The sequence below is a fragment of the Tachysurus fulvidraco genome, chromosome 1 (assembly GCF_022655615.1).
Source record: "Tachysurus fulvidraco isolate hzauxx_2018 chromosome 1, HZAU_PFXX_2.0, whole genome shotgun sequence".
In the NCBI taxonomy this organism is placed as follows: domain Eukaryota; kingdom Metazoa; phylum Chordata; class Actinopteri; order Siluriformes; family Bagridae; genus Tachysurus; species Tachysurus fulvidraco.
Genome location: NC_062518.1, coordinates 19364337 through 19390392, shown reverse-complemented (window position 1 = coordinate 19390392; position 26056 = coordinate 19364337). Strand labels below are relative to the sequence as shown.

The window sequence follows — 26056 nt, the reverse complement described above, 5'->3', positions numbered from 1 at the left end:
TTACTTCCTTCTCTGTAACGTTTAATATTAACAAGCTAGTTAATATAGTGGACAACATAACTGTAGCCTAATAAGATAAAACTTTAAAAAGAATTTAAAAAAAATAAAACGACAGTATAATCATCAGATATCTGTAAACATTTTATGGAAGTGTCCAAATGTAATAGATCACTCAAGACAAAAAAAACTTTTGATACATTAACGGTACTTACTGTATATCATTCATTTTATTTAGTACAGTAAGTAGCTTAAGTGTTCATCTAATGTAGCTAAGACACCATATAATGATACTGTTTACTGACAATAAAGAGCTTGTTTAGGGCTAATTATTATTATTTGCAATAATTTTCGTACCAAGGCAACGTTCTGCTTACCGTTTACTGTACATATTATTGGAAACGATCACACAGATTGCGTCTAGTCGAGATACCATCATTACCTAGGCTCTTGATCAGGAAAGCCCTTCAGCTTGTAGGAGATTAAAGCTAGAGTTTAATTTGCTCTTGTTAACCAGAACCCAGTAACACCACCAAAGCCATAATTAAGATGACTACACCCCTAAAATATTGTTTGTACTGTTTAATTTAATTATAAATAACATACATATATTCTTGTTACCTTGTGTTCGTACGCTTTGATTATATGCAATACAGTTTGTTTTAGAAAAAACAACAGATCCTGAGAATTCTGCTAAGCAACAAAAGAAAAAAAAAATCATCAAAATTAAGACCCAAAAAAAAAGTCATCTGAATTAATCGTCTACTTCCTTAAACCTTTTTTTGTACTGATCAAAATGTATAAAAATGACATTCATGCCTCTTTTCGATAACACTGGATGTTTAAAGATTGTTTCAGTGTCATCCAAGATTTATTTCAGACCTTAACACTAATATTTAGACACGATTTATCTCGATATAACACATGCTTCCAAATAAAGCGGTCCCCACACGGAGCCCTGAAGAACTCCGTCAATAACAGGTATCTGAAAAAGTTTCATAAATGAGAGTCATTTCTGCTTTGTGGTTTTGAAATGTCCATGCACCAATAGCACAAACACAGACTGGATTACTGTTGAGCTCCAGTAAAAAAAAAACAAGACAGCTCTTTGTATGTATTAGCCTGTGGACACTATAGTTCTATTGCAGATACACAAGGTTTGGAGTCACGTCCTCCGTGACTGAGGCAGTACTGTGGTCGCCGTACTGTTTTTCGGTAAAGGTGCTGGGCTCCAGTCGGGCTGGTAGAAATGGATATCAAACGTCCGTGCCCAGTTAGCAAAGACGCGTTTCTCCGTGATGAAGCGGTGATGGCTGCCTCGGCGTCCGCGCTCGTGGGAGATGTACATGGCACATTCGTCTGGCCCAAGGGGCTCATAATAATGGTACGGGACGGATGGGCGCTGAGCTTCCCTGTGGAGAATTGTAACATACTTTAACAAAAAGGGTGCAGTTGCAAAGTACATGAGAAACTAGATTCCCAGATTCCCAAATTAATCTGGAGCTGAATAACCGTAGGCGAGGCAATTAACCTGAAGTGGTTCGGGAGAATAAGTGGAATAAATTGATTCCATGTAACACAATAAAGCTTAAAAATGGCCTGGGAGAGGTCATGCCTCGGCGGAAGAGCGTAATAAATCATCTCATTTTCCGCTCCTGGTTATTGGTAGATTGGAGTTTGTGCGCAGCAAGGCAACATGGGGTGGGTGTTAAATGATGTGACAGTGCTTCAAGCAAACAAAATAGATTTTACACCAGCATGTTTTATGTGCAAAAATTATTATGCAGAAGATATCTGGACTTACTTGCAGAAATCCGGAGGCACCATGCCGTAAACGTTGATTCGGTCGCACAGTTCTAGGGCTATAGTCATTGTGAACCAACCCGTACTTAACCAGGAGTTGGATGTCTTCCTGGGCAGGAGAGAGAAATGGAAAGCGGGAGAGTCAGTGATTGATCACAATGCTGTAATTACATTATGGAAATCTGTAAAATTGATGAATTCGTTCCAGTGGACCAAACCCGAGTACGAGTGCCATTAAAGAAAGGTTCCCTCCCATCTGACGTGATACAACTATAACTGATCATCATCATCAGCTGCTCATCAACTCTCCTGTTCTGTCATCTAATACCAAAGCCCTGATGATTTTCCAACAAATGATAACAATGGAGAAACAAACATCATTAGGGAAGAACATCACAGAAGGGGCTTGATTAGGTAGTCTTGATTGCTGGGAAATTACCTGTGCCAGAAAAAAGGTTGCCCATCTGGCAGATTGGTTACATCCATAATCTCTTGTGAATATGTGCAAATTGAGCGTTCACTCAACATCAAGATGGCATGCTTGCTGGGACTCGGCTTTGGCCTCATTTTTACCTCAGATCTCATTTGTCAGGTTTCATTTTTGGGTAGATCATTTTGTTGACCACTTTTCTCCAGTGGACGATAAAGTCTTGGCTCTGAGGTGTACTATGTTACAGTATGTCAACACACAAGACTCTCTTTATGTGTTCAATGTGGGGTTCCTGAAGCATAGCCAGAAGAACTTTTTCCTTACAGTGCTGGAATTCACAACCCATCATTATCAACGTTTATTATTTAGTTTTTATAGTTCTTTGCTTGTTTGAGTGGTCACTTGAATTGGATCCAAATCTCATAAAACAGTAAATAAATTATACTTACTGGAATCCTAAGTGTTATGTTGGTGGGTCGTTCAGGAATAAGAAGCTCATAACCAAGGTACACATTTAACCAATGAGCCTAATATTTTTTATAAATGGACTATGGTAATAAAATGTTTTTATTTGCTCTTTATTTTACCCCATCTTCTCACAGTTTTGTCATTCATACCCACCAGCCTACTCTACCCTATCGTATGTCCGCTACCATAAGCCAAATGCAACTTTTCAAACCGTTGTCACCCGGACGAAAGCACAAACTTCCCCCTTCTGCATCCTTGAGCCCACTGATACCCCAAGATTGTTTTTTTTTTATTTCTGTGAAAGACAGGGCAGTAAGAGTTTAGACACCACAGAACCTTGTGAATACCAAACCATGTCTAAACTTGTAGTCTGTTTATGATGGAGCCAGAGCTTTTCAGTTGCACCACAATGCAAAGTTTTTGTACAATTAATGAGATTTTAAAAAATAAATAAAATAAAATAAAATTATAAACCCTAACCCTAACCCTTGCTTTAGGCCTCTAATTGTCCTTAAATCCCTGAGTCAATTAATGGCATCCTTAATCCCTTGGTATTTTGTCATGATGTAAATTTGTTATAGCTTTAAGGTTGACATAAATGCAAAATAGACTTTTGGTTTGATATCAAAAGATTGCAATCAATGAGGAAAGAAATATCAGAGAACTGCCAGAAACAATTGGCCTTGCCTGAGGTTGAGAGTTATGCAAATATCCTACAGGTGATGGGGCAGGGATGATCGAGCAGTAAAATTAACATGTAAAATCCAATGCAGGGGTGTTTTTCTCACTTAGTATAATGCCCCTTTTCCACCGAGACAGTTTGAGTGCTGGTTCGGAGCCTAATTTAGAACCAGTTCTTTCTGTTTTGACTGCCAAAGCACCGGCTCTGAACCAGGAAAAGTGGTTCTTAAGTAGCACCAAAATGTTGCTGGTCTAGACGCAAGAACCGCTTGCGTCAGGAGCTGGGGGAGAGGCTACTGTTAGCACATTTGATAATGTACCTTAAGTATACTAATGTTTAATACACTTTCACTTTACCGCGATATGATACATTATCAGCACACATGATAGTAGGTAGCTACATGCTAAGGCTAAATTTTTTCGGTGTTAACATAGCAATAGTAATAAAATAGCGTTATGTACTTAATCGATTACAACCTCCACTTATACAGATTACACGTAGCTGCACGTACACATTTTATTCGCCGCGTTTGGATGCCAATGTAGGTTCGCAAAGCCATGAGCATTAACAGTAAAGCAACATCCGCCATTGTTGCTGTGTTTGTGTTTGCCGCTGCTACGCTAACGTTGCTGGGACATGTGACACGTATACGCTCGGCGCTGTGATGGCTCTCTAGCTGGTGGAAAGGCAAACCAGTTCTTAGGAGGTTCGCCAGTGGAACCAACTTTGAACCAGCACTAGCGCTAGCTCTGAACCAGCACCCGGTTCTTTTCGGTGAAAAAGAGGCATAAGAGACCTGAACAATTACACAGCAAGTGTAGCTCTCCGGGACAATATTGTTTTCAGCCATGAAGCTATAAAGATGAAGGTGATTCCTAAAGTTGCTGAAGGAGCTTCTGGCAGATGCCTGGAAGCAAATGGATGCAAATGATTTATGTCTGAGTGAATTCAGTAAGAAAGACCAGATGGTTCATTTCTTCCTTCTTCTGTGTGTTTGGGGAAATTAGTATAGTTTGGCGCAGCTGCTATGAGTATTACTGTGGCATCCTGAGAAGAAAGAGGAATGAAAACTAACGCACATTAGAGAGGATAAGTCTGTAATCCTTTTCTTTTTTTTCTTTTTTTTTGTATAATTCTGCCTGACCGAGTTTAGCCTTTCCACGGCTCTTTGGAGAACAGAGTGTGTGTTTGTTTCGGGACAGTAATGGCTCTTGCTGTCGTCACAGATGATGCTGGTTGATGATCAAGGTCAGCGATCCAGTTTGGAAGGCTTTACTTATAAGCCACACAACCCATGACTTTAAAAGAGGGTACACACCAGAATAAAGCAATAAAATCTACAATATCTTCTTGATAAACTAATGAACCAACAGTACTTTCACTTAGAGTAGATTAGTTCCTGATGTGAGGATCAGTCCACACTTCTCTATCATCAGCCACAGAATCCAGCTCCTTCTGGAAGATTCTCAGATTCATGATCTTCTTGAAGATGCTGGGCCAATTTTTCTGGCCAAACCTTTTTCTTTTGGTAGGTTGAGCAACCATCAAGTCCTTTTGCCTTCCCAAAGCCTGACAACAATGTGATGCTGCATTGCCTTGAGGAGTCAGAAATAGGAAATGATATTAAAAAAATAAAGAAACCTCTGCCAGCCTCTGACAAGCCTGAGACAATGAGATGATGTACAAATAATCCTCCTGGACTGCAAGCCAATTTTCATTTTGGCTAGTTTTCATTGTTTGATGCAGAGACGGCATCTGGGGGGTTCGATCACATTAAGAGATTTCTAACATACTGTACGTGAACGATATGACCATGTGTCCTGGCATCCCAGAGAGATTTGCGAGAGGATATATCCAGGAATTTTCTGTATTGTCTCAGCTTTAAAAGCTACCCGGGTGTTTGGCAGAGACTGAACAAAAGCTTTAACACTTAGAAATGCCATTTGTTAAAATTTTCTCCACTCGACCTTGCTGACGTTAATCAAACTCAAACTGGATTTCTTAAATATGATTAAATCAATTTCTCTTTCAGAAAAGACAAACAACCGTGGCAGCTTTGGAGCTCTTTAAATAAGCAGCAAGCCTGTCAAAGTTTCTTGGAACAACTTTGACAGGCTGAGTTTGCTCTTTGCAATTGCAAGCTTGTCAGGCAAACACACACAACAACGCAGCCAACTGCTCACCCATCTGACACTAACATCTAACAGAGGCTCTGGGTGGAAAAAGGCGTTGGCATGTTTCTCGCAGCGATTTTCATCCTTTCATCCTCATGTCTTCCTTTCTTTTTTTTTCTTCCTTTGTGCCACCTCGGAAAGAGTTCCTCGAAGTAAACAAGAGATAAAAGATGAAGAGGTGATTACGTTGGAGAAGTACGCCGGTGTGGGGCGAATACTAATACGATGGAATACGATGCCGAGGACGGCCGGCGTCTCATTTAGACTAATTAATCACTGGAAATATTTGTATTGCTTTTCTAATTAGACTCCATGGAGTTTTTGTTTTTTGTTTTTGTTTTTTCAGGAAAGATGTGGATCGTTAAATCTGGCTGATTCGATGATAATCGTGTTGCTATTGGATTTCTTCATGACCTGTCAGCGTGGTGAGCCTGTAATGTTTAATCACAAATATGGGGTGACTTTCAGCGCAATTATGAGCGAGTTACCCATTTTAGAAACAAACATGGCATATTCTATTCATATCACACACTGCAAACATCCAGACCAGAATGCCTAAAGACAGAAGGAAATAGATATATAAATAAATAGATACAACAGCAGCAATGTAGCATTAAATCCAAAAATCCCAACGAAACATTGCTTTTTATGCAACTTGCCTCAGGTCAAATAAACAAATAAGCAGTAATTACCTAAGTAGTTGATTTCAGGGGCGGTTCTAGAGGCAGGGCCAAAGGGGCCCTGAACCCTGCTTAAATCTGATTGGCCCCTGATTGGCCCCCGTTCCATCAATCGTCGATGAGAAGAGCAACCGGAGAATGTTTCACAACGATCACAGATGCAATTCCACCCCCAAACAATTGGTGGCACTCAAGCTTTTGAAAAAGGAATGACTGCCGAAATGTATTTGCACCGTACTGAATAAATTATTTTGAACGTACCCTGTACTTGGCCCCTGAATGTAACATGTGGCCCCTTAATGGCCCCTGTTACAGAAAATCCTAGAACCGCCACTGGTTGATTTACTCCAAAAAAAAAAAAAGTATTAGCTCTCAAACGTTCACTCTCGGCTATTCATTTGCATATTTTTCTCTCCACCGACAAATTTTGGTGATGAGAAAAGAGACAGTGATGCTTAATATTTAACAAGCAAGTCAAATATAAGAAGCTTGGATACTTGGACATAATTTAAACACTAGCTTAGCATAAATGAACTATAACATTACTGAACTGTTCCCCTTACCTGTCTTTGCCTGTCTCTTTTTTAAAGAGCTCGTCAAACCGCAGCATCTTCTGCCAGGAGATGATGTAGACCTTCAGCTTGGGCAGCACCTGATTCATTAGGCGCAGGTTGTTGTAGATGAGGCCCTTCCCATCCCTCCGCATGTAGTTGCTTGGGCCCCAGAAGATAAACACGGTGTCTTGGCTGGAGTTGAGCAGCTCATGGCGACTGCGTAAAACGCGCTGCATGCTAGAATGCGCAATCACCCTCAGGGTAGTGCGTCGGCCCACGTCAGCACTAAACCCACGGCCACTTGGAGCGTCGTTCATACGGATCACACACTCACTGCTGTCGATCTCCTTACCCCTTCCTCCAGCTGTCAGGTGACCTGAGCTAGTGACCAATGAGCAACTTCTGCAATGCATCTTCAGGGGCTGTAGGGGCAAATTGGTATGAGTTAGTCCTAAAATCCATAAAAACACAATCAACTTTGTGGTAAATTAACTGTAGAATGCACCACAAGCTAAAGCCAGAAATTTGGTCTTACTCTTTAGCACAGACCCTTACAGTCATCTGTGATCTTATTACTGAGATGCAGAGAGAGGAACGTCTTGTCTAAGTTCAAATCCAAGCATCACCAAGGTGTCATTTTAATGGGTCCTTGTGAAAGAGGCATGACCCCTCAAATGACTGAGAATACAGAAGATATGGTGTGCATGGAATAGAGTCCGATATCCTCTACAACTGTTTTTGATGTAACAGAAGAGACGTTTTGCTCTCTAGCGGAGACAAATTTGGACTGTGGGGTTGCACTACAATTCTATTCAAATTAAATGCATGCTTATGAGGGTGCCAATAATTCTGTAGCTGAATAATTCTGTGGGGATTGGGGAAGTAACAGAACTGTTTGGAGCATCGGATTATTTGCACAGGGCCTAAAGATGACCGCTTTTATTAGAAAAAGCTTGACGAGGGATTTCTACGTGTTCCAGTTTGTGCACTAACAAGCCTATCTGATCGAGCGCCTCGTTAGGTGGAGGAAAATAAACCCATCCAAACAATTCAAAAGCATAGACGGCCAGTCATTACGTTCTGACCTTAAATTCCTGCTCTCCATTCAGAAGTGCCACAAAAGGCCAAGTGGTCTTTCCGTTTGTTGTTGTTGTTTTTTTTTTTCCAGCACCACAAGAAGAGACACTACACATCTATAAAGGTGCCACAATACTGCATCCATCCAGACAATAAACTCATCTGAGCCCCCATTACAAATCCCTGATGCTGGAGAGTTCAAGACACCTTCATATTCATACCAAAGATTCTCACCCCCTTTTTTATGACATGCCATGAATTATTCCTACATAAAAGCATCAGTAATCAGGTCGGAGTCGGTATCGAGGCACATCCTAGCCACCCTGTTTTTTCTGGGATTAATGTCCGTCCCTGCTGCTGGAGCAAGTGTCGCACTTATTTCGAAATTCCTGTTTAAATCAATAGTATGCATAAAGCCCATAAAAAAAACGGCACGCAATTTGTCCCGGATGACAGCATCTGCTGTGAGGGGGGAAAAAATAACAAATGGCAGCAGTGTACTTGGCGACCCACAGGCGACCATGCGGCATTTGCATGCATTTTCTCTCTCACTCTTGGCAACGCCATCTCTGCTTCTCTTATTAATGAAATCTGTCAGCCACCCCTCAGGTTAGTGGAGGTGGTCTACTGACATAATGTTTAACATAGCCAGGACGCTAATGAGCTTCTCGTGGACCTATGTGAGCTTCCTGTGTCTCGTCTGGCACTTCCATCCAGGCCTGACCATTAAAAGAAATCCAGAGCGAGCGCTCACAGCTGAGCCCTGGAGAGCCATTTGTGTTCAGGTGTGTTATCGGCACCCCGAATGAGGACGCTGATCAACAAGCCACTCAGTCATCTCCGTCTGTATTTGTGCTGTGCTTGTGGATGGAGCAGCTTGGGGATCTGCTTTAGCAGCACGAACACGTCTCCGGCAGTGGCGGGAAACAGGCCTGCGGAAATCAAATCAGTTATATCAGAGTATCTGTGGCGGAGGAAGACAGCAGACGGAATTTGTCTCCTGGTGGGATGGGAGCCATCAGCGCGGGGCCTGTCTTTCAGGCAGCGAAAATAAGAAGCAAGAGGAAAGCCTAACGAACATGTTAACACTGAGGGGAAGCTAGGAACGTGGTGAGAAGAAAACATCCACTCTAATCACACAGGGAGTCAACTGACCTAAAATTAGAAGCCTTAAATTAAAGGTGAAACAAACGTCCTGCAACAAGTGCATAATGAAATGAGTGAGAAATAAAATACTAGCGAGCTCGCTGTAGATACACAACGATCAACGCCCGGGTGCTGTGATGCCGTAGAAGACTGCATGTTACCATGAGATCCATCTTTCCTCACATAAAGACATCACTGTTCTTCCACAGTTACTATTTCTGAGCGATCATTAAATACTTTCGATTCAGCTTCTACTGAATGCATTCAGTGTGAAAGCAGTGAAGAGTCACCAAACATCAATGTCTCCTTTATAAACTGTACATCACAATGAATGGTATTCATATCTTTTAGTGCAGCTTCAGGGGACAAAACCGCACTGCTACCAGATTCCACACGGTTTGTCATGCCGAAGATGAAGGTCGGCATGAACGGATCTACGCATCGAGCATTGAGTACTGACAAAAGCCTTGCCGGGTTATACACATCAAGCTGCACCTCCAGCACAATGTATATCTATACACTGTAAATTCCAGTTCTGTAGAATATGATTTCTGAATATTTAATACAGTCCAGTGAGGAACCCGCTTAATCTGCATAGATGCCACACCCACTTTGAACTGCTGCCATACGTGTAGTCCCATGGCTACCTTTAATCTGCTGACATTTACAAGGCCACGCTCACTTTAATCTGCTGACATGTACAGACGCCACGTCCACTTTAACCTGCTGACCTGTACAGAGGCCACGCCCACTTTAATCTGATCTGCTGACACGCACAGAGGCCACACCCACTTTAATCAGATGCCACGTACAGAGGCCACACCCACTTTAATCTGCTGATATGTACAGAGGCCACGCCCACTGTAATCTGCTGACGTGTACAGAGGCCACGCCCACTTTAATCTGCTGACATGTACAGATGCCACTCGCCTCAATCACAAGTAAAATAAGTGATGAAATAGGCAACAGGAAATTTTGCCTTTATTTTATTTATCATTTTTTTTGTACAAGAGCAGCTGGTATCGGTTGGTATGTCGTGACATGTAATATATATGACAAGGCATATAAATATTTATAAAATATCCTTACAGTTCCACTCAAACGCATATGAACGCTGGTCATTTTGTCTAGTTAGAGAATATGTCATTTAAACCTCTCTAGAGGAATCTTGTTCTGTTGAGTTCTGTCCTGTTTCTCTGCACCTCCCACTCAATACTCTCAATCCCTTTCTCTTAGTTTGCAGTGATTGCCATCAACCCTTCTGCCCCCCCTTCCCACACACACACACACACACACACACACACACACACACACACACCCCAGGGGAATCTCGTTATATTGTGCTCTATATGAGGGTCTGAGAGCTCAGCTTCGGGTGCAGACGAGCTTGTCGATCCCTCTGCCTCTTCCTCAGCGTGATCTGCCCTTTGGGTTCGAGACGTGGCCGTCGTCTTGATACAGAGATCCTTCGTTTATTTCTCAGCATCCTAACCTCACCCTCACCCCCACCCCACACACTGCATCCTCCCATCCCAATCACCTCGCTATCTCCGTCCTCCTGCTGTGGATGCGATGAGCTTGGCGTATGAAGTGAAGGAAAGCGTGTGCAGCTCGCAGATTGAGTTGCTCGCTAGTGGCAAGGTCACTTTCAGACAAACTGCCCCGACATGTCGCTCTCACCGTGGTGCGGTTAAGATGGAAAATGTATCACACATGAAAATGAACAACTCCCCCCGTCTCGATTTAACGGTAACAGCTCGATATACTTCGTTTCAGATTTGAGCTCAAAAGATTGGTAAAGATGAACAGACGCAGATTTGTCTGACAAATTAAAGGAAAAATAAAACAGCTTGTTACTGTGAAACTACTGAGAAAATACTATCCTGGGGCTAACACCGGAGACTGCTTCCATAAATAAAAGACTATGATGATGGCTATTAAAAGGAGGTCATTCGTACTTGCTGTAGGCACGTCGTGTTAGCTGGATTTACTGTTGTTGTTGTTAGCGGAGTGTTAGGTAGCTTTTTAACGTTACGGTATCTCATATCTATAATTAGAGCTCAGTTGTAATTTAGAATAATTACAAACCATGCTTAGTGTTATTCGGGAACGGAAAGCAGAGATTAAGCCTCTTCATCCATGCGGTAATGATTACGACTTAAACGAAAGTTCAAATCTAATGGAGGTTAGCATAAAAGGACAGAGGACAGAGATTAGCATAAATTGAGCTGAGTTCGACTTTTCTGACTTCTGGACTAAGCGCAAATGGTGGCTAATAATAATAATCTACATTTTTTTTTAAAGTACATTTCCCATGTTAATGAAAGAACTCCAGATAAGCACAGAAGGAATAAAGGTTAAAACCCAGATAGTAAAAATTCCAGACGGTTCATTTTGATCTGAAGAGAATGTGAAGGTTAAGCTAAAGATAGCGAGTTTTTAGCCAGGCTGCCAAAATGAAACTGAATTTTTCACGAGATGGAGCGCACTAGCAGGACCTCATTTCTCTCTAATTCCCCAGATTAAATACTTCATTTCTTTGCAGACTACAAAACTGGTCAGTTAAAGTACAGCCGTTAAGGTTGGCGTTAAACTGACCTACACACACATGTCCTTTAGTCCCCTCCCCGGTATTCTCATCATTCCATCATCGCCCCAAGCTTCTCCGGGGTCACGTGCTCTCGGCCCATGCATAATTGGGCCCCGTTTCTTTATAGAGGGGGCCTTGGACAAGACGTGAAATTTTTTTTTATATCGTGTCTAATTAAGAGCTACTGTTGAAAAACGTGTTTGCGGCGGCAGCAGCTGCCATCGGAGGAGGATGAAGAGAAGCCAAAAGGATTCGACTAATTGGGCTTGGGGTTCAGCGAGGGTGGTTCGTCCTGATCGCCGAGTGCCCATTAGCCTGCACTCTCAGCAGGTCTTAATCGACTCTACCCCAAAGTCTCTTCCCTCGCATTATGCAAATGATACTCACACTTTTTTACTCACCGGAGAAAACACCCCAAAGTGCGTAACTGCAGAGGCTTGTTTAATTAATGTTCCTTTTTTTTAAAAACTTGACTTAAAAGATAGACTAGAGAGCTTTAATGGATCCTGGAGTGCTAGTGTAGGTACATGACTGAGAGCGACACATGGACTTACTGACCAAAGATGGGACTCGCCTCCAAACCTTCTATTCAGTTTGCCCAATCGTACAAGAAGAATTGTCAAGATTAATATTTATTGTACAGGGGGTTACTGTGCCTTGCATAAGTATCACCCCTACACTACCCCACCCCACCCCTGAACCTGTACTCGGGGATTTCATTTGGATTATAAGTCACGAATCAACAAATACGCTCCCGTCACGTACCTTTGATGGATGTCCTTCTCTAGACGAAGTTGTAGTTGTGACATATCCTTTGTTACATAATGGATTTAATGTCACTACTCAGCGTGTTGATTTGTTTCTTATTTAAATAACAAACCAGAAATGATACTTTTACCATCTTTTTGGTCTCATGATGGTTTGATAGCTTATATATATATCTTATAATGGTGTTACATATATCTTCAATTTTCTAGCTAATTTAACAGTCCAATAAGCTTCATTACAAACAGAACGGCAGAGGAAAATCTGTCCTGAGCTTCAGAGAGCATTAGTCTGGATGAAAAAACAGGTCATGTCCCTTTATTCTTCTTCTTTTTCTTCTTCTTCTTCTTCTTCTTCTTCTTATTATTATTATTATTATTATTATTATTATTCATAAATGAGTAAACCTCGTTACGTCTGCTGCCTGAATCACACTCCTGATCGAGTCCTTAATGTTATTTATTATTACAAATTTGTAGCTGCTCAAAAATTCTACCACGCACCAGTGTAAAGGAGCGTTTTCCATGAACCTTCGGTGAGTTTCGGTCTCGAACTTATTTAATAAAAGGAAACAAAAAAAACCCCAAAAACCTGCTGTTTAAATGCTCCTATTTTTGAGTGTGTGGCAGAAACAGCGACTTCTCATGGAGTACAAATGTGGACTGGCGCTAAAAGGTTAATTATAGTGAACGGGGATAAACAAGTTCAGTTGTCAGTGCTTCATCGTGTAATTACAGTGCAGGAGAAAATACACGGGAAACAAAGCAGAAAATACACACACACACACACACAAAGTAGGATGACAGGGTTGAGAAAGCAAAGAGAAAAAAGATGAACCTGTAAAGGGTGCGGAAGTGGAAGTTTTTTTTAACCCCCAATGAGTTTCAGTTAGTTTTGCGGCCTCAGTGCATCGCTGATTTTTCAAAAATATTCATCGAAAAATAAAAATAAAAACGGTTTCCCAGGATGCCAGACAAAGTGAGAAACTCTCTCAGAGGCTTTGTACATACCCACGGGCACTTAGACAAGGCACATGATTGGTTCCCGGCACGAGATCTGAGCCGATTGGCTGCACATCATCGCATCCTCTCCCAGCTTCTTCCCTTGTTGTATCTCGCCACTCTCATTCACGCTGTCAACTCCGTCTTGCGTATCGTGTTCGAAATTAACTTTTCGTTAAGCCCTTACGATGCCTCCTAAGCGCTGTGCCCCTGCGAAAGATTCCTCTAGTGAGCCCAAGAGGAAGAGGAAGATGATGACCATCAGTGAAAAGGTCAAACTTAGGGCCAATCCTACTTCGCGGATTTTCACCTATCGCGAGGGGTTCCGGTCCCCATTAACCGCGATAAACGAGGAACCACTGTATAATGAAAAACGGACAGATATGACATATAAGATCAAATCCCACTTCTAGGGCTTTCTATTCTTTTTCCTCAACTCATGAGCAGGGAATCGGAAAAACCTTGGGATCATTCGCCAGGATTTGAGGTCTGGAAATGTTGCTTTGTCACTATTCAGTGTCACCATAGACACACACACACACACACACACACACAAAAACAACCCAACAGTATATTTATAAATCGTGTGTAATTTCACACACTGGCTCATAACCCAGTACCACCTACGACTCTCCACGTTAGCTCCATGTTTAATTAATAACGATGGCCACCTGGAGCAACAGCCTTTTAAGTGACAATCAGCACTCAGCCCACGCCGGATTTGAATATGGATGAACACGAGCGCTTTAGGTGAATTATTATCGCATCGCATTTCCATCACACGTAAACGAACAAAACGAGCGTCTCGGAGGATAAACTCCACAAAACACAGACCCGCAGACAACAGCAGGCTTTATAGGAAACGTCCCATTGGCCTTCAATACATAAATAAGCTTCTCGGAGGACCGTAAGCGATCGACAACACCTCTGATCCTGAATAGCAGCAGGAGCTCTGAATAAAAGGTTAACAAAAAGATGTTGGGTTTATTCAACAGTACGCCGTCGAGGAGGCTGGAGACCAAACCGCCATGAGACGTTTTTATATATTTTTCACGCCGACAAAAGTCAGCCGAATACCCGAGCGCTCATTAGACTGTAGGGAGAAAAAAAAAACATAAAATGCATGAATTCTTTTAGTGAAAACCAATTTGGGTTTTTTTTTACAACGACAAGGTGTCAAACTGTTCTGCGAGAACAATGCGTTCAGGCCGAAGGGAATAAAACAGGACGAAGGGATATATTAAAAAAAAAGATTAAGCGTCTAGGTGTAAGGTCTCAGACGGCTGTAAGGTATCGGTACTGTTGCAGCTCTAATTTATTACCGTTCCATCTTTAGGGTAAAGCAGCATCGTGGTGTCAGAGCAGAGCTTTAATGATTATCGTACAAGCAACGCTGATTTCTGACGGAAAAACGGCACAGAAAACGATGAAAGGAAATGATTTTTTTTTCGTTTTCTCTCTTTTTATTTTTCTTATTCCAAACTACAGCCTCATCAGTCACGCCCCAAAGTGGCATAAAGGCATTTCAGCAGGCCAGAAATTGGCACAGCTTTCCCTTGAACATTCTACACATCCGTACGTTCGTTCCGGTCGTCACTGTTTGTGACGCTCATCTGCTTTGTTCGGATTTTATGAAGGCTGAAGTTTCACAGTACGTCGGCGGTTAATCATAAAAAGGCGTGAAAATTGGTGTATTCCAGACCCGGACGAGTTGGGGAGCGGATGTTCGGAGCAACAGAACGACCGAGCAGCTGATGACTCTGGAGAGAAAATGTTTATCAAAAGAGAAAGTCTGGAATTGCTTTTGCCAATCCCTTCAGGCTCGCTTTCGCTTGGCAGTGGATGTCTTCTGTGTCTTGAGAAGGACAGAAACTCAGGGAGGTTCATCTTAGAATGACTTCTAAACTTCTACACGATAGTTTTCGAGGCTCGGTGGCCATTTCTCTTAAAATAAACATGTCTCCTAACCTCACATATGCTGCTTATATACCGTCATGGGAAAAATAAAGTGCACTCACCCTATTATATACAGTATACTATCGATTTCCATAAGCACGTAGTCTCGTGTCATTAATCCCCAAATTGTGAGGGGAGATTTGAGTCAGCCTCGAAATGCAAGTTAGGTTCTGGGTCATGAATCTTAAAATATCACAGAAATATCACAGAGTCATGTTTCTAAAGCCATTGGGGATGAGATCCAAGTCATAAGATTCGAAATTGGGGTTGTGTTTCAAGTCGGAAGCCGTTACGTTGAGGCTGAGTTTTAAGTGACGGGTTATAGAATTGGGGTTGAGTTCCGAGTCGTAAGATTTCGTAAGTAAGTGGGAAGAATTTGTGTTGCAGGAATTTTACAAAGTTAACAATAATGAGAACGAACGCTAACAACAAGCACATGAACTCAAAATGAACCAATTATTCATTCATTCATTCATTCATTTACTACCGCTTATCCGAACTTCTCGGGTCACGGGGAGCCTGTGCCTATCTCAGGCGTCATCGGGCATCGAGGCAGGATACACCCTGGACGGAGTGCCAACCCATCGCAGGGCACACACACACACTCTCATTCACTCACACACTCACACACTACGGACATTTTTCCAGAGATGCCAATCAACCAACCATGCATGTCTTTGGCCCGGGGGAGGAAACCGGAGTACCCGGAGGAAACCCCCGAGGCACGGGGAGAACATGCAAACTCCACACACACAAGGCGGAGGTGGGAATCGAACCCCCAACCCTGGAGGTGTGATTCAAACGTGCTAACCACTAAGCCACCGTGCCCCTCTGAACCAATTATTATTATTATTATTATTATTATTATTATTATTATTATTATTATTATTATTATTGTTTATGAATCACAGGATACTGTGAGCTCCCCATATTCATGAATTTAAAAAGATCAGTGGATGAGATTTTCAGTCCTGATATTGTTCGTCCTTCTCACTCGGGGACGTTCCAGCATGTGCTGTACCATGATGGTGTGTGTGTGTGTGTGTGTGTGTGTGTGTGTGTTCGTTCCTCACCGGCTCCTGACGTGTTGCAGCTTCAGGGCTGAGAGCAAATCCGCCACCACTAGAGACATCAAAGTGCACCGGTGTGTAGAGAGAAGTCCCTCGAGATGTCTCTCTCTCTCTCTCTCTCTCTCTCTCTCTGTGTGTGTCTCATTCTCTACACTGCACAGATGCACCTCGGAGGATCTAAAAACTCAGCCATGCAGTAAATGAAAGAACTGACCGTGGCTCCTGCCAGCACCTCTCACAGCATTAATCACGCAGGACAAGCCGAGAAAGTTCAGCATCGCACACAGAATGGCCAAGTCGCCGCTACCGGAAGACAAATGAGTTTTATTAGCATTTGATCTCACTTGACCACCGACGGTCCGTAGGGTCGGGAAGCCGAATCAGACTTCTCTTCTCACAACGAAGACGACGACGATGATGATGTACTGTAAAAAGCCGCGCGGCTGGAGAAGCCTGGATGTCTACCACGCCCAGCGCACTCTCATTAATTACCAGTCAAGCAAAAGGGCAGACGGGGGTCAACACCACAAGCCATCAACACAATATTAATATCCTCTGGCTTGATAAACACCACCAGAGAGGCCTTTCCCTGCTAATTAGCTTTATGGCTTACAGAGATCGTTTGTGTTTTCTTTGAATGTCACACCGAGACACGGTGACATTTGCCACCACATTTATTCCACGGATTTTATGTTTGTTTGTTTGTTTGTTTTTAGTCGTAGTTACGCCATAAAATCCGGTTGGTTTTAGACAACCGAGTCCTTCAACCTTGCGAAGAAAAACAATTAAAATGACAATTTTAAACGAAAGAAGACAAGCCTTTTAAAAAAAACGACACTTACGAGCGTCCTTAACACGACAAAGGCACAAAATAAAACTCCTACGTAAGGCAAGCGAAAGAGCGGGACGATATGCGCTTGGCGTAAATGGCAGCGCCGGTGATTCAGTGCGAATATAATGCTTTCATACGCAGAGCGACACCAGGGCCACTTCGCCATCGGTGTTTTTAAGTGGTGGATTTATTGCAGTAAACATGTACACTGAAGTCTGCTCTGAATCTTTATCACGTCCTCAGCAACAGAAGATACACAAGTGGCCACTTGAAACCTGAGAGGAAGAACAAGGTTCTATCACCTTCCTCGGAACCAATTACAAGACAAGTTTCGGTTTCTCGTTTTTTTTCCTTACAGGAAACGTCACCATAGTAACGAGCACGTGCATTTTTTTAAGTGAATTTGTCGAAGTGAAGAAGTCTCTGTATGAGACGTTGTTATGGTAACGATATAGCGTGTAACCTGTAATCTGCAGCTACACCACCTCAACCAATCAGAATTGAGAATTTGTTGCGGAGTATTTATTTATTCATTCATTCATTCATTCATTCATTTTTCTACCGCTTATCCGAACTACCACTGGGTCACGTAGAGCCTGTGCCTATCTCAGGCGTCATCGGGCATCGAGGCAGGATACACCCTGGACGGAGTGCCAACCCATCGTAGGGCACACACACTCTCATTCACTCACACACACACACTACGGACAATTTTCCAGAGATGCCAATCAACCTGCCATGCATGTCTTTGGACCGGGGGAGGAAACCGGAGTACCCGGAGGAAACCCCCAAGGCACGGGGAGAACATGCAATAATCAAGCTGATTATGAGGTTTCATCGTTTAAAATTTCCGTGTGACATGAACCAGACTTATGACCAACAAAACATCAGCTGAACATTAAAAAGGAATCGTTCGGCTACTCCGGTTCTTTGCTACACACTAAACGCGAGATGTCACACGGTCGGATCGTCTCCGTTTCTCTTTGCTGATCTTGCTTCTTTTTTTTTTCCCCAGCTAAGAATACCAATATGTTTCCTCTCCGAGGCTGTGCTGACAAAGTGCTTTTCTATTGTCTGTTACACTTTTCCCATCTAGATTAAAGCGGATCTGACAGCCGTGGATTAGCGGATTCGCTTCAGCCTTCGCTGCTGTTCCAAGCTGAGCCCGGGCCAATATCCGCCTCTGAGCCTGCAGCGCTCGTATGAATGAACTGTAATGAGGTGAAAGGGAGACTCTATAACCGAGACACGGCTAAAATCACGTCTTCCCGGAACCCTTGTCTTTCATCTCAGTTCCTAGAGTTGTTGTGATGATTTTTCCGCACGGTGACAACGGATAGTTGTTCCTCTGCTCTTATACAGTTCACTCAAACATCCCCCTTTTTTCTATTTACAAATGTGATTTGCTCATGAATCCAAACAGCTTGTAAATGTACATGCACAGCGCAGAGGTTCTGTTTCAGGAAGACAAAGGCAGCGGAAACAGCGAGAAGAAGCTTGGAAAATGATCTGCCAGATAGCGCGCACTTGTGTCGGCTGCATCGATTGCACTGTAGAGTGGATCTCAAATGATTCTTCCTGATTACAATAGGATGGTATTTTCCTCAGCCTCTGTCTTTTGTTTGCTTTGTCTAAGTCGGCGGCCGGGAACTGTAGGCACCTTCGGGAACTGATTAATGAATACGCTCCTTTTTCATAGCACACGGAGACTCGGGGATTGTTACGTCAGCAGGTAGACGGCAGCTGTGCTTGTGGTGTTGCTGTCATTAACACGCACTCAAATCTGATTGAACTGAAGCTGCTGCTTAATTTCTATAGTAGGAGAAGTAGCAAGAGTCGTAATAAGAGCAGGTGTGGTAATAATAACTACAGCAGTTATAGTAGGAGAAGTATTCGGAGTAGACGTATTAGTGTTGAAGGTGCGGTCTCCGATGTTTGAGAAATGCTTCAGAAAACCGAGTCAGGACGACAAACAAAACAAAAAACAAAACAAACGTGTAGCCAACGAGCAGAAAGGGGCGTGTCTTGTCGATATGGGCGGAGAGAGTGTTCAGTGTGCATGTGTGACATTAGAAGAAAGCGGTTTTAACATTGACATGGAGGATAGAAACAAAGAAAGAAAGAGAATAAAGACTTACGATAAGGCAAGAAGTAGGACGTGTTAATATAGGATCAGCTTTCCAGCGCTGGAGAGAACTGAAGGAGCAGGAAGTTGGCCACATATTCACAGGTTGGAGTTTCCTGAGTCAATAACTCCTGAGCTAAACGCTGTTACTACACAAAACGTGCTTATAGCTGCCTCTCTACATTACTACGATAGAAAAGAGGTGTTATTTGTGTAGTAACAGCACTGTAGTACTTAACACTCTCTCCACCCATATTGACAAGACACGCCCCTTTCTGCTCATTGGCTACACGTTTGTTTTGTTTTTTTGTTTTGTTTTGTTTGTCATCCCGACTCGGTTTTCTGAGACCCCACCTTTAATAGTATTAGTAGTAGCAACAATAGTATACCTCATAAGTTGTGTTCCTGGGATAGCTTCCAGATTCAACACCACCCTGACCGGGATATAGTGTTCACTGTGCTTGAGTGAGTGAGACGTAGCGGTGTCAACAGTAGTAGTGGTAGTAGCAGGTTATTTGTAGTAGTAGTGTTTATATAGTATCAGTAACAGTTCGATGGAGAAGGATTTTGTGCCAGAGGCGGTGAGGAAACTCCCGTCCTGATAAACACTAACACGAACACAAACATCCAACATAAAGCTACACGTTAACTTTCCATCCAAAACGCTTTACGCGCAAGCACAAAAACAACGTTTTTGTTTAGTATTACGGCCTGTAATCAATTATATGATTATCATAACGAACCGTCTAGCCCGAGGCTGACCGATTAAACACTTTCTCCAGACCTCCGTATACAATCTTTGTAAGTCATGTGGTCTTGAGCTTTGCCTAGCGATACAGATATATATCAGATACAGATGTAATATCCCTAGCCACTAATCACTCCTTACTAGTGCTAGTTTCCATCATTTTCTGGAACAGGCTGAAACACAAGCCTTCTGCTCTCTTTAGATTTATCTTCTGCACCGGGTAGCCGCTCTCCTCGGGCTCTCTCAGGATGAATTAGTTACCATTTTCCGCAGCGCCTTACATTTTTATTCTTTCTTACATACTATTCTTCTTCCTACTGCCAGCTGCGAGCGCCACCGCTGAATGCATAACGGAATTCCGGATGGCACGACATAAACATGAACGTAATCAGTGCTAAATGCACTAAAAGTTCATTCATTCATTCATTTTTCTACCGCTTATCCGAACTACTCGGTTCACGGGGAGCCTGTGCCTATCTCAGGCGTCATCGGGCATCGAGGCAGGATACACCCTGAACGGAGTGCCAACCCATCACAGGGCACACACACTCTCATTCACTCACACACACACACACACACACTACGGACAATTTTCCCAGAGATGCCAATCAACCTACCATGCATGTCTTTGGACCGGGGGAGGAAACCGGAGCACCCGGAGGAAACCCCCGAGGCACGGGGAGAACACGCAAACTCCACACACACAAGGTGGAGGCGGGAATCGAACCCCCAAACCTGAAGGTGTGAGCGTCTTAAATAAAGCAGTGTTTCCAAAAATTGTCACAATTCGCTTGCTTTTAAAGACAGTAAACTAAAAGTTCTGTTGTCTTAAAGTTGTCTCTTTAAGACAAGTGGATCTGTTTGAGTCAAAAGAGAATTAATGACGGGAGAAAGTCAATCGCTCTGCTGGAGAAGCCCCCCTGCCGAGCGTCGGTGCAGGAGGTCTCCATTGATCACCAAGTGCTGATCGAACTGCAAAGCCATTTGGGGTTTCAGCACCTCGCCGGAGACTCGCTGCCACTTCTCATCACCGGGCAGGATTTTCTGCGCAGGCTTCGGATCGGGAGGAAAAAAAAAACTCTACAGTTCATCGACAGCACACAGAGCAAAGGGTTTCAGTTGAGCTCGGGATGTTATCGTTAATGGCAGGTGGCTATTGAGCGGCTGGACCGGGCTAAATTGTGATTAATGGGACTAGCATGAGTTTCTACAGGCGCTCAGTTCCTTCTTTCTTTTCAGCTGCAGTACCGAAGCCAGGATTTAGCCGAGGTCCCAAACCACCTGCTGAAAATTGGCCTGAATGGAAACAGTTCTTAACTGATTTCTGTGAGCTTGGTTATACTTGTAGGAAATTTAGGAATAGTTTGGATAGTTGAAACACACACACACACACACACACACACACACAGAGCACTTTGGCAAATGTCAGCAGTATTCTAAATGCCACTGATTAATTTTCAGTCGCACTTTTGCCTCCCTCATTATTCATGTGTTTCATTTTTTGATGCACAGCAAACAAACAAGCAAAAATAAAATAAAATAAAAATGTTAAGCGCGGACTGCAGGAAGGTCTGTCGTCTTTCAGTCCAGTTTAATAAGTCCAGGCTCGGTGCAAAAGAAGGCTGCAGAAAATATAGGATTTATTTCTATTATTATTTTTCCTTTAAACGAATCAGCTGAGTTACTGTCACCGCCATGATTAATTAGCTTGTAAGAACATGCGCGTTAATATAAACCTGCAGTCCACAGTTGTGATGCCCAGTGATTCGAGATTTCAGAGGCGGACTGGTATAAATTAGGCGTACTGATCGAGCGTTAGGTGACGGATAACAAACGGATTTATCAATACGACAGAAAGTACAAAGTTAATTTCAAGTAAACAGGGTTTGAGATGTGAAACACAGGGATTATCATTCAGGCCTCTGAGTTTTACACAGTGTTGAATTTCCTTTCAGTCTGCCTTTTTATTTATTTATTTATTTATTTATTTATTTATTTATTTATTTATTTATTTATTTATTATAGAACTGCAAGTCCTCTTCAGTAATGGAAAATCGAAAGGATATAATTTTCCCAGCGCAGTAACAAATAACTCCGGTTCATCACGCCACCCCGATGGATGATGATAACTCCATCCATTAGAGTGGTTTTATCTCTTATAGTAGTAGCAATCATTTGCTGTTTTGTTTAACAGCTCTAACATTCAGTTGTTGGGTCAGACGTCAGTATTTAACCGGATAACACAACAAGATCTGACAGTGATTGGATTCCTGCATGCTATTCGCTTAATGAACCAGTAGGTGGTACAGCACACAGTACCTCATAACGGTAAATGAAACGCCTTGAATATGGGTTATGACAAGCGAGGAGGTGCACTTACACTGTGGTCAATAATGCTGATGTAGCCCTGCAGGGGTGGAAGTGGAGGAGCTTTGTGTGGATTCTTTGTAGACTTGGCAGGAGAACTCCTGGACCTCCTGTCGCTATTGTTGTTGTTGTTGGTGTTGACGTTGTATATCAAGAACAAGCTGGTGCACATGGTGATGGCCAGAAACACGGCTGCTCCATGGCGCTGGGGGACGAAACATAATGAGTATAACACATCATTTTCATCAACCCAGTTTCTTCGTTTGTTATTATTGGCACTTTTCTGGCACATGCACTTGCTGAGACACAAGAGGAAAGCGCTATCTACCCCCTTCCACATACATGAGCTCGAACGTATATATATATATTTTTTTACATTGTCCCAATTCTTAGTGGAGATTCACACTGTCTTTCTCTGACAGTTCGCTATATCATTACCAATAATGCACCATATATCCAAGTACACACGTTTTCATCTGGTTTGCTTGAGCTGAGTTCTGGTCAAGTTGTAGCAGTTACTAGCATTGTTTATACAGTACATACATACCTTTAACCTGAAAATACATAAGTGTGCGTTTCAAGTCCAACCAATTTCAGTTACATTGTTGAATCGAGTTTTAAAGATGCACAACGTTTCGACATTTACGGCGAAGCGTAGCAGATGTTGATTTTGGGTAAATTCACCCAAGTCTGTCAATATCCAGAAGATAAAAGAGCACAAATATTTGGCATAATTCCAATTTTAAAGCTCGTAAAGATAACAGGCATGGGGAAGAGTGGAAAAATTCAATAACATCCCTGTGTATGATTTCGGCTGCAAAAGAAATCGTTAAATGCCGTGATGTCAGTTTTATTCTCGTCCTCTGAACGGTCAGCCACCGTGCTTAAGATCTAGTTCTTTAGTGCCTTGTTTTCTGAGTGTGGTGGTCGACACACACATGTGTAGCCTTTGGCATCCTAAAAAAAAACAGGCAGCTTTTTTCCCCCCAACATGCTGTCAGAGATTCAGAATGGGAACTCCACTGCTACAGTATAAAAATAAAAATGAGTGTGTCTTTGTGTTACTGTAGATTGCACTGTAATGAAACAAAAATTTAGATTTAAGATACACGGGTCTACACAAGGTGACAAGGTAGAACACCCCAGTGACCACCCAGTGGAAAGGCAACCTTAAAGCACATGCAATAAGTAAAAACTACTACTACTACATCATGACAGGTAGGTTACCGGTTGCTAATTCAGTTCAGCATGTCTTCTGTTGGACAGCACCCCTAATGCTGCCCATGCAATGTCACGTGCGCGCCCCAAACAGCGCGTGCGTCTCGTGCCAAATCAATAGATAAAGTAAAAGTAAGAGAGCGTAGATGAGGTTGTACGATGGTGCTGAGTTACCGGATAAACAGCCAAGCAGTTAATAATAAAAGAGATGAAACATTACCGTCGCTGTCCTCATTTTGCTGCAGTGTTTCCAGCATTCAGCTCTACTTTGTTCCGAAAGCAATGCACGGGATTTACGCTGAGACCCAGAGCACCATCATCAGCACCATCCTCCTCCTGCTCATCATCATCATCATCATCTCTCTCTCTCTCTCTCTCTCTCTCTCTCTCTCTCTCTCTCTCTCTCTCTCTCTCTCTCCCTCTCTCAACTCCTCGCTGAGATTACTATACATACGTATGCGTGCCTGCGTGCACGCCTGTGTGTGTGTGTGTGTGTGTGTGTGTGTGTGTGTGTGTGTGTGTGTGTGTGTGTGTGTGTGTGCGTGCGCGCGCGCTCGCGCCTCTGCCTCACTTCTCATCCTTCACTGGAGCTCGAGCGGTGAAGCAGATGTTAGCTCGCTTCATGGTCTCAAAGCCCGCTGAGTTAAATGCAAAATGTCTTTATTATTATTATTATTATTATTATTATTATTATTATTATTATTATTATTATTATTATTATTATTATTATTAAAATGTAAATTTTTGCATAACTTTTTTTAAAAAAAAATACAACTCGCCTCTTCCACCGTTTAAAACCCAGACGAAAAACAAATCCTAACAAATCCACGTTTGGTTAATATTTACTTTTTTTTCTTTTTTTTTTGTGCTCATGCCAAGCTGAAAACTCCGTGTTGTATCCAATAGGATGCGTTAATTAGATCACGTAATCGATTCTTGAGAAGCTAATATAAGACGCTAACATCTGGTTTTTTTGTTGTTTTTTTTTGTTTTTTTGCATATTAAAATGTCTTTTGTTTAAAAGTATAAAATGGATCCCAAAAGTTCTGTTCATTGGGAAATTATTATAATTTAATTACAAAATGCTAATTCATGGTGTTTTAATGTATTTAGCTAATTAGCCAATTAAAACAGTTTAGTTTTAATCACTTGTTGTTGTTTTTTCATTATTTGATTAGTAAAGTCACTCATTGCTTGTCCAGGACTGGTTTAATATATAGTAGCTGTTATTTTTCTATTCTAGATACTAACTAGGTTAGGTACACGCCATTTCCAAAAGTATGTGCACCCTGACAATCGAACCCGTATCTGGTTCTTCCGCAAACTGTTCCGTTATGTCTGCAGGAGTTCATCAACCGGACGAAAACGTAACGCGGACGCGAGCCGCTTCTCTCCGAATGAAGTTCTACGTTACTTCAGTCATGAATGAGAACATATTGGTTTATATCAATTAAGCTTCTTGACATGTGGGTGGTAACGGTGCCAAAGCAGAAAAACAGGTGGTTTAATAAAGGCTCGATAAAAGCTCTGTGAGCTCGCGTTCACAGCTTTGTTTATAAGAAGTAGAACAAATTAAAATACAGCATGTAGGATTAATGAACTGTGGGTGTCTGCGACAAAATGCTGCGTTTATTAACGAGAAAGCAATTCAGTGTTGGAAAACTTTATTTTCCCTCCAAAGATTGTAATACGTATTTGAGAGTTGAGAGAGCAGCATGAAAAGCTTGTCAGTACAATTACGTTGTTGTGCAGTGCTGTCGGTGGGGGAAACTTCTTGATGATGAGATTTGAGAGAATTGAGGCGAAATGCCCAGGACCTCCGATATCTACTCTTTACAACCATGGTGACTAGAAAAGCATCTCAGAAAGAACAACATGAATCTGCAGAACCATCAGGCTCCATTCCTATCAGGCAAGAACATGACATCTCCAAGCATATTACATACAATCAGACCATCGATTGATACATATTATTAGCAATCGTACGTCAATCGAATTTCAGGAATTAATACATTTCTTCCTCAGCTTTTAAGATAATATCGATAACTATTTTAGATGCAAATAAACAAAGAGAGTGTTCTGAGGTAAAAAATTCCTTATCTGACTAAAAGCTAGCGTATTTGAAAATGGCTTCAAGAGTTTTAAGGGCACGGTTTAGTAAAGGAAGAAAGCTGCATCGTTAACCACTCCTCCTTTTTGCCCCGTACACAAACAAGAGCCGTTGACGATTTCTGTGTGTGTGTGTGTGTGTGTGTGTGTGTGTGTGTGTGTGTGTGTGTGTGTGTGTGTGTGTGTGTGTGTGTGTGTGTGTGTTTGTGTGTGAGAGAGCTTCACGTCGCAGCTTGACCGATTTTAGTAAAAAGTGGAGACTCT

General features: G+C 42.3%; 1 protein-coding gene across 1 annotated transcript; it reads right to left on the bottom strand.

Moving 5' to 3' along the window:
* Positions 1-24157, bottom strand: st6galnac5a (ST6 (alpha-N-acetyl-neuraminyl-2,3-beta-galactosyl-1,3)-N-acetylgalactosaminide alpha-2,6-sialyltransferase 5a). The gene is made up of 5 exons (XM_027156737.2): positions 23904-24157; positions 22479-22670; positions 6798-7210; positions 1802-1909; positions 1-1409 (listed from the first exon to the last, which is right to left on the bottom strand). Exons 1-5 carry the CDS (start codon positions 23916-23918, stop codon positions 1163-1165), a joined length of 975 nt encoding a protein of 324 aa, XP_027012538.1. The 5' UTR covers positions 23919-24157; the 3' UTR covers positions 1-1162.
* Positions 24158-26056: the final 1899 nt, after the last annotated feature.

Excerpts from the sequence above, each read along its gene's own strand:
- st6galnac5a (XM_027156737.2), bottom strand. Across the intron at positions 7,211-22,478 it reads TCAGCATTATTGACCACAGT|CCCCTGAAGATGCATTGCAG; the intron begins GTAAGTGCACCT and ends TTGCCCCTACAG. Across the intron at positions 1,410-1,801 it reads GTGCCTCCGGATTTCTGCAA|GGAAGCTCAGCGCCCATCCG; the intron begins GTAAGTCCAGAT and ends AATTCTCCACAG.